The sequence below is a fragment of the Pituophis catenifer genome, unplaced genomic scaffold (assembly GCF_029215685.1).
Source record: "Pituophis catenifer annectens isolate HBS135680 unplaced genomic scaffold, rPitCat1.0.hap2 SCAF_1, whole genome shotgun sequence".
NCBI classification, from domain to species: domain Eukaryota; kingdom Metazoa; phylum Chordata; class Lepidosauria; order Squamata; family Colubridae; genus Pituophis; species Pituophis catenifer.
The window spans coordinates 113,661,078-113,670,602 of NW_027256881.1; the positions used below are offsets into that span (position 1 = coordinate 113,661,078).

General features: G+C 40.4%; 1 protein-coding gene across 2 annotated transcripts; it reads right to left on the minus strand.

Annotated features, from left to right (window-relative positions):
* Window positions 1-1,118: 1,118 nt before the first annotated feature.
* On the minus strand, window positions 1,119-8,316 carry LOC139324589 (RWD domain-containing protein 2A-like). Of its 2 annotated transcripts, none has more exons than XM_070954308.1 (3): window positions 8,169-8,316; window positions 5,482-5,706; window positions 1,119-1,912 (listed from the first exon to the last, which is right to left on the minus strand). In XM_070954308.1, exons 2-3 carry the CDS (start codon window positions 5,683-5,685, stop codon window positions 1,238-1,240), a joined length of 879 nt encoding a protein of 292 aa, XP_070810409.1. In that variant the 5' UTR covers window positions 5,686-5,706; window positions 8,169-8,316; the 3' UTR covers window positions 1,119-1,237. The 2 variants fall into 2 exon arrangements, with proteins under 2 accessions (XP_070810409.1, XP_070810416.1); XM_070954315.1 differs by lacking the exon at window positions 8,169-8,316 and adding an exon at window positions 7,035-7,097.
* Between the last annotated feature and the right edge of the window lie 1,209 nt (window positions 8,317-9,525).

Below are 9,525 nucleotides of genomic sequence, written 5' to 3' on the forward strand. Positions count from 1 at the left end.
ATGACTTTTGCATTGAGATCCCCCTCTCCCAAATTTTCAGTGGAATTCAAAAGTTTAAAAATCTTGACCATGAGACAATCCTATTGGCTGCTTTACAGTTCATTGTTGAATGGTGATGATGCCATTTATGGCTTTATATAGAAAAGGCAGTAATAAAGACATTTTCCTCCCATCCTAGTGCATTTTAAGGAAATCCCTAGCAATTCTTTCCTGCTCTAGCTCTACTCAGTGTGAGGGAGTTAGGTTGAAGTTCATGATGCCAATCTCCCTTTTTAAAAATCCATCAAGCTATTCCTGTCTCAGAAGGCATGTTTTAATGTTTCTTTGTATCACAGCTGAAGCAGAATTAAATGGAAAACGGTAAAAAAAAAAAAAAAAAAAGCTAAGGGGGAGGTGGGGAATACCAGATTTTGGAATTGCAGGACACTCTGTGAGTCTCAAGCCGACTGCTGTCCAAAGATTATGTTCTGTTGTAGTGACCCAATACTACTTGCAAGCTCCAGCAGGTACATCTGCAGTATGAAGTGGTTTCTTCTCAAAATGCCGAACTGATTCTGTCTTTCATAATGCGCAACATAGGAATGAGGTGTTGCTAGGGTTGTGCTACTTCTTTAAAAGAAGTTGAGCCACCGCAACTGGACTTTTCTTTTTTTGGTCTGAAACGTTTCACATCTTATCCAAGTAGCTTCTTCAGTCTACTGTACTTTTACCTGGATAAGCAGTGAAATGTTTCAAACCAAAAAAGAAAAGTCCAGATGCCATGTCTCAACTTCCAGGCAAGCCTGAGAATCTTCTTTAACATACTTTAAAAGATGTACTTAGCCAACAGATGGAGGCTTTGTTAGAATAAGTTGGGTTCTCTGCTTACAAAGATATGGATTCATCTGGAAGCAGTTTATAAGTAGTCATATAAGCCCAAATAATTGGTATGATGGCTGCTTTATGGATTTGAAAACAAGTGCATATTACACGTTGCAAAGCATTTTTTTTCAAAAGGGTTGCTTAACCCTACTACTTATTTTTTATGCTCTGTGTCATGTTCTGCTCTCCAGAGATGTAGGCATTTTGAAATGTATAAATACTGGATTTTATTTTATCATACATTTTAATCACACCAATCCTCCCTCTTTATTTCATACAAATATAACCCAGAACAGTCCTCCTAGGAAATTTGTTCTTGTTTGATGCTTAAAGATTTCAAAACCTTGTCAAGAACCAGAGAGGGAGTGAACTTGTGCTAAGTGTCAGGACTTTTTCCTTCGATGCCAAACAAGATCTGAAATATGTGTTCACTTTGATGAACCTTAAGAAATTCTAGGAATTGACCAAGGTCCATGTGATAGTCATTCCTTAATCCATAATCACCATGAGCTTGAAACTGTAAATCTTCAAAGGTCTGAAAGAGACGGAAACTTTCCCCATTTCCTTCTGCTTCTCCCGTCTCAAGATGCTTGCAGGAAATGTGTTTCCAATTGGGATATCTAATAATACGCCAAAACTCTTCAGAGTTTTCTTTCGTGCCCTCCACACAAATCACCCCAGGCTTCCCAGCTAGGCAGAAACCAGTCAGATTTAATTTCTTTGCATATTCAAAGATCTTTTTCCTCAGTTCTTGTCGGTATATGTGATGGCTATAAATCCACATGCGTTTAAATGGTGCTTTAACTATTTCTTTCCTTGTCGTTCTTTCACAAACTTCACTGTTTTGTACTCTGAATGTATGGTTATCCTGTAACCACCGAACAGCTGCACATATATAAAGTTCTTCGGGCTCCAAAGTAGCAATATAAGACCTAAGGTCTTTATTGAGCTGCAACTGTTGTTGCCTGTCCAATGTATTTGATCTCGCAAAAAGTTGTGGTGTCACGTAGGGGTAACTGTGAGGCAATTCCACCTGCAAATCTACAATGGCCTAAAAAGGGTGAGAAAAAGACAAATAACATATTTTGTACTTAAGCAATTTTGGGGGGGGGGAACTGTATAATCAAGGAAATACAGGAATCCAAACCTGAAGCAAATTCATAAAAAAAAAATATTCCCTTCATACAAATATTTTGCATATCCTATATGCCATAAAGGATAATTTTTATTCATTTGCATACAGTACATGTTGTACAAGAACAAAAGTATACCAGACAATTCTATATACTGTACATCCATCACTCAGTCTTTTCATGCATGCCCTCGCACTATAGAGCTCTAAGTATGGTTACTTACAAGTTAAGATTACTGCACAACACACAGAGCTGATATAATGTACAAGTTCTTGAATCCCTGACACAGGTAGTCCTTGACTAAAGATGGCAACTGCGACTGGAATTTCCATCACTAAACAATGTTGTCCATAAAGTGTGACCACATCCCTTACCGCAGCAATCCTTGTGGCCCCAGTTGCTGCGGTTAACCAAATCTCATGGTTATTAGTGGAGCAACATCCTGTTGGCTTTCCCACAACCAAAATTAATGGGGAAGCCCACAGGAAGTTGCAAATCCCATGCCCGCAGGCAGGTAATTTATTTCTGGATTAGGTAAAGTTTGTGCTTTTATAATCAGTGTGATAACATTAAAAAGCTAGTTAGCAATAACATCAGCATAGAAGATACAGTCACCATATGACTATTGTGATTCTTGATTGTATATATAAAATTGAATATGAATTTTCCTTTACTTCTGCAATCTAAACTTATGGCACTTTGATCTGTCTTCCTGGTGGCAATTCTTCTTTTTCTACCAATTTTTCACCAATCTCAGCTTTTTTTCATAGCTGATACTGTTTTTCTATATAAATCAGGTTATATTACAAAATGACATAAGTTAGTCATGTCAATTTAGTTAATTGATGTGATATCTAAGCATACACATTATTAGCCCTTAACTTCAAAGGCAAAGATACAAGCCTTTAGCAATGCTGAAGTTTCTAATTCTAATGTTCTGTTTAGTGAGGTGACCTCTGATACAGTACAATTTCCTGGGTCTAGAACAATGATGGCTAACCTTTTTGCTGTCGCGTGCCAAAAGCGGGGGGAGCGCAGGGGGTTGTGTGCGTGCGTGCCCACACCCATAATTCAATGCGCCCTGCCCTGTGCTTGCGCACACGACCCCTCCATGCTCCCCTTCCTTTTGGCATACGATGGCACAGTGGGCCCAGTAGGCCCGTTTTTCACCCTCCCCAGGCTCCAGAGGCTTTCTTGGAGCCTGGGGAGGATGAAAACGGCCTTCCCCACACCCCTGGAGGCCAGAAACAGCCTATTTCCTGACTTCTGGTGGGCCTGGAAGGCCTGAAAATCAGCTGGCCAGCATGTGCTTGCATGCCGGAGCTGAGCTAGGGCAACACTTGCATGCCCACTGATATGGCTCCGCGTGCCACCTGTGGCACGCGTGCCATAGCTTCGCCATCACGGATCTAGAATATATCATATATTCACAACTGCAATAAGTTCATCCTCACAATATGTTTATTTCACTGTAAGATCATGGTTCTCCACTGCCTAGAGCAGGGGTGTCAAACTCACGTCACTGTGGCTTCACGTGACGCATCGGGACTTTTCCCCCCTTTGGTAAACCAGGTGTGGGCGTAGCCAGCACGTGACGCATCTGGCCCATGGGCCGGGAGTTTGACAGCCCTGGCCTGAAGCAATAATCCACAGGGATACAATTTGAGGGGAAAAGACTCAATGACACACAGGTAGACTTTGGTTAACAAGACACTGGAACCAGGCACTCTGTTGCTAAGCAACACAGCCATAAAATGCAACATCACTTGACCATGCTGACTTAGGACAGCAGTTCCAGTTGCGATCATTAAGCGAATCCCGTAAGAAAATTGTGATGTCATGTGATCACCAATTGTGACCTCGTCTCCATTGACTATTTATTAGAAGACAGCAGTGAAAGTCAAAACCAAGGTCACGTAACTGCAACGCTGTGACTTACAACTGCAACTGGTTGCCAAACACCCAAATTGGGATCATATGACTGTGGGAAAGGTATGATAGTTGAGACTTCAAGCAGCAGTCCTAAGTCTCCTTGTTTGGTGCTATTGTTAACTTTGAATGGGCCCTGAACAAATGGTAGTTAACCGAGGACAACCTATACTTACAGGCTATAACAGAAAAATGTTTAACCTTAAAATCGGGACTATCTACGCACGGTCACTCAGGCACTCGTCACTTCTCGTCTGGACTATTGTAACACTCTCTACATGGGGCTCCCCTTGGGGTATACCCGGAGGCTCCAACTGGTGCAGAATGCGGCCGCGCGGGGGATTATGGGAGCGACGGGGCGCTCCCATGTGACTCCTCTCCTGCGCGAGCTGCATTGGCTTCCGGTGGACTTCTGGGTGCGCTTCAAGGTGTTGGTTATCACCTTTAAAGCGCTCCATGGCTTAGGGCCGGGGTACTTACGGGACCGCCTTCTGCCACCAATAGCCTCCCACCGGCCAGTTCGCTCCCACAGAGAGTGCCTCCTCAGGTTGCCGTCGGCCAGACAATGCCGGCTGGCGACCCCCAGGAGGAGAGCCTTCTCTGTGGTGGCACCTACCCTTTGGAACAATCTACCCCCAGAGATACGAGTGATCTCCGACCTCCGGACTTTTCGTCGGGCCCTAAAAACTTATTTTTTTCAGTTAGCCGGTCTGTCCTGATTTTATGGTTGGTTTTAAAATTTGATACGGATTTTAAATTGATAAGTTTTAAATTACGGGCCAAATTTATTTAATTATTTTAAATCTATTTTTAACTTTATGTATAAATGTTTTTATTTTGGCTGTTCACCGCCCTGAGTCCGAAAGGAGAAGGGCGGTATAGAAGTTTGAATAATAAATAAATAATAAATAAATAAAATAAAAAGAGAAGGTGAAACAAAAACTGTAACCTGTAGCAAGCAACTATTTTATTTAATGCATTGTTAAAACTGTTCTGAAATCAAAGCACCATTAGATATGTTCAAGCGAAGACTGGATAATCAGGATGCTTTAACTGGGATTTCTGCATTGAATAGGCTGGACTTGATGCCTAAATGGCTCTAGAGGAACGGCTCTACATCATAGATCAAGATTTAAAGTAGAAAAAAACAAACTTCAGAAATGGAACAATTTTCTTCAATAATCATGTAGATGGTGACTATCTTGAGGTCCCAGATACATAAGTTAAAAAAAAAATACCCAAAAGAAGTCTGTAAAAATATGACCAGTGAAGCTGCATTGTTAACTAAAAAAGCTTTTAGGCTATCTACATGGATATCTTCAATGTCCTTGCAGACAGGATAGGGTATTATAGTCATTTATTTAATCTTTAAATGCAGTACTATAATGTAATCTACAGTTGAAAAAAAAATGACTAAGGCAAAATCCAACCAAGCATGCATTAAGGCCTATTGGTTAAAATTAGTAATTTTACTGAGATTGATTCACAAATGTTTACTAAACTGAAGTACAATTGGAATTCCTCAATAATAACAACCTATGAAAACAGATGGCCTCACCTTGGTTTCATTTATAGGAACAGCAACTGAATACTCAATTTTAGGCGGGAGATTTTCAGTTATATTGTTCAGGTACCTCTGAATATTCTGGAAAACATTTTCATCTTGAAGAGTTATCTCTCCTTTATTAGGAAACATAGATAAAAGCATTTCCAGTTCCGCCACTTGAAGCTCAAGACTGTCTTTTATGTTGCTAGACATCATGACAGATGCAACATCAGTCACCTAGAAAAAAGAGATATCAAATCAGGTAAAGTTTCCTTGTTCTTGCCAGGATCGTGTCAAAAAAAAAAAAAAAGACAGTTTGGAGGGCCTGATTTTTTTTCCAGCTGAAACCTTTATTAGGGTGGAGGTTCATTCTCTGAGCTTGTGGATTGATTTCTGAATATTTTGGTACCAGGCTAGGTAACGAAACATTCAGAAACCAACCCACAAACTCAGAGAACGAACCTCCAACCTAATCCTACACCCGAGCAACAGATATTTGCCACTATCACAAACATTTCTTTATGTGTAATCTGTCCTTAGATTTAGGCATTAGTTGTAAGGAGTTAAAAGAGGTTGTACAGTGTAGAACCAAGTCCCAGCAGAGACATTATGGAGAAACACAAGAAATAAAAACAAGAAATAGAAAAAGCCCTTTAAAATTGTGGAAGCATAGATGTCCTCCTGGTTGCTCAAGAGATGCAAAGAAAGAACGGCTGCTTGGAAGGTACTAATCAAAAGGCAAAGGAAATGGATGCCAACCCTCAGATTGATACAGTAGTCCTCTATTAATGGCCATGAGTCCAGTGACCATTTGAAGTTAAGACGGTACTGAACAAATGGTGGTTACGATCACCATTGAAGTATATACTTAGGTACTATTTTTTTATACTGTTCCAGGTTTCACATGTATTAATGGCTCCATTAATACATTTAATTTAATTTAATTAATTAATTTAATTAAAATTTAATTAATTAAAATGTATTTTTAGTATTTGGTTGAACAATGTTTTCCTTTTCCACGATTTTGTTAGCCAATTCCTCATCTTCAGATCTTTTGTCAACGATATCTCAAACATGTTAGCAGCAGTCAACATGATGTTTTTTGTTTTTATTATTCATACCTTGGTATTTGTATGTTTTATTCATTCATTCATTCGTGAGATTTGTTTGCCACCCATTTCACCATGTTTGTGATTTGATGATTATTTGTTCTTGTGCTGTGGATATTGCTTTTAAAAAATAATATGTTTGTGTTGTTTGGCTGGACGTCAAAATGTCCATCGGTTGCCATCAAGGAGCAATGAGAAGCATGGAGAGAGAAAAAAAAATAGAGAGTGGCTACACTGGAAGAATAATGTGTTTTCAGTAATTTTTGCACTGGATCTTTGCAGACTGGCCAAACCCAAATAGGAACAAGTCAGTGTTCTGAGTTCAGATGAGAAATAAAATAAATCAGGGCTTGTAAACAAACCATGGCTTGTCACTGGGGTTTGCTGTCTAAGGTACATTTTGTTATAATCACAGATTTCATAGTCAGATGCTGTTTAGGGCAACGGAGATCTTACATTTTCATTATTGCAGAGTTCATATATCCATTTAATTTGGTGTCCTTGTTGGATGCAGTCCATTTAGAAGCTCAACATATCTAGTTTCCTCGTAGCTTCTGCCGTAAATGGTAAAAATCTCCCCTCATCCCAAAAACTAACAAATCTTTGCTAAATAGATTTACACAGAATTGTTCACAGTGAGCTGAAAATCCAGGGAAGTCATATTTAATTATAAAATGTATAAAACTTCTGTGACTCTAAGTTGGCCTAATCAAAACAATTGCCTCTTCAAGTCATCCTGTATCAGGTTTACCGTGAAGGTTAACTGAGAAGAAAATTCCACTGATTTTCATAAGCAGCCCAGCTCCCTTAGTCTCTTAATCCTGGCTACTAGCCCACAACGGAGCAACCGATAAACCACGCTTGTCTGCATATGTTCAGTCTGTGAGCTCTGCAAAATGAGCCCCATAATGGAGCTCCTCTCTTGGTCCTCCTAGAAGGCAGAGTCCAATTGAAGTCCTCTTTGGGCAGGATCTCCGGACTCCAACACTCTCCCACTCTTGCACTATTCCCTGCATAATTGCAACACCAAATCTGAATGTTTAGGAAAACTCCAAAGATGGTAATAAAGCAGCCCCCATTTCTAGGGTTACTAGATCTGAGCTGCAAAAATCTTCCCTCCACAAGGCAGAAAAGAATAAGACGCTCCTACATCTCTTTGCCACCATCTTGGGGTCATCTGGTAGCCCAACTATTATTATACGCCTGTTACATGCCTCCAGGTCATATAATCAATTCATTTCTCCTTTCGGGAAGTTGTTGCTGATATTCTATTTGGTTTGATCTAATCCAATACAGGTAGTCCTCGACTTACAACCACAAGTGAGCCCCAAATTTCTCGTTAAGTGAGATTTTTGTTCAGTGAGTTTTGTCCCATTTTACGACCCTTTGTTGCCTCAGTTGTTAACCGAATCACAGCAGCGGATAAGTTAATACTTATCTGGCTTTCCCCAATTGACTTTGCTTTTCAGAAGGTAGCAAAAGGTGACGACGTTACCCTGGGACACAGCAACGGTCTTAAAGGCCAGGCTAAAGAAGCCGTGGTCGTTAACTAGTTTTGAATTCTAAGCAGAGCCCTGGCTCGCCACTAACCCACTTTGCCGCCTGAGATTCCTGCCCGAGCTGGCCGTAACACCCAGGAGTCGAGCGACGCGCTTGATTTCAGAGGACCACGTAACCGACCGGCCAGCTCACATCACCGCAGGCGAAGGACGTGAGCCGGGAAGCGCCACGCACTCCAGCCCCGGCCGCGGCAGCGGGAGGAGTGGCTGGGCTCTGGAATGGCGCCTGGGCGTTGATCGAATGTTGCAACACGCCTCGTTCTGTCCCCCCCCCCGCACGCTCGGCCCGCTGATTGGTGCATCCGGGAAAGGCGAAAAGGAAACGTGTTCTGAGCCGATCCCGGAAGGGCCCTTCAGAGGTGGGCGCCGTTCTCTTTGCAAGGACCTCTGCAGGTAATCTGGTTGCTTGGGTGGCTTTGATCGTGGGTCGTTCCAAAAGATAGGGGAGGCTTTCTGCCCGCAGACGCTTCATGCGCGTTAGAACCTTGTTTTTATATGCACCAAGACGAATTCCTTGTCTGTCTAAATCACACTTGGCCAATAAAAATTGACTATTAATGACTATTAATTTCCGTGTCATATAATATATCTGGGTACATGCATAATTTTGTATGTATGTGTATGTATGTACTTAGTTATGTTTATGTAGTGTAATGTTGGAGGTGGTGATCCTTTGAGAGCTGTATGCAACGGAATTTCGTTTCATTTTAGTTATTTTTTTAAAATTAAAAACAAACTTTATTAAACATAAAAAGATAAAATACCACATCGGGTATATACAGAATACATTTATATTAATCCGTACAACATTGCTTACTCACAACAAAAAATAGAAAAAGAAAGCAAAACAAAACAAAAAAGAAAAAAAATGTAGAAAGTGACTTTGTCACTTTATCACATCCTTTATCTTGTTGAAGGTGCCTGTTTGTTAATTTTATTGTCTTACAAAATTTTACATTTACTCTCCTTTCTTTTGAATTATCCAATCGTACCATCTATTCCACACCGTGTAGTATTTTGAGTCTACCTTATCTTTTCACTCAAATGTTAATTTATCCATTTCCGCACAATTGTAAATTTTTTGGATTATTAGTTGATCTGTTGGCAATTGATCTGTTTTCCAATATTGATCTAGTGAAATTTCATTTTAATGTATGTCGATCAGTGTACATTCAAAGTGACAATAAAGTTATTCTAAGTCTAAAAGAAAAACAAAAAATCTCTGCCAACACCTCGCTTAAGTATAGCTTGGATTGTGGAAGGGTGTTGGGATTGAAATCGGTGTGGGCTCCTGCAATTGAATCTCTAGTTTGCAGTTTCCTGGGTATCCAGAAAAAGATTGATATGGAAAAGGAAAGTAACTAATCCCCCAAGATCAGTTTCCGTCT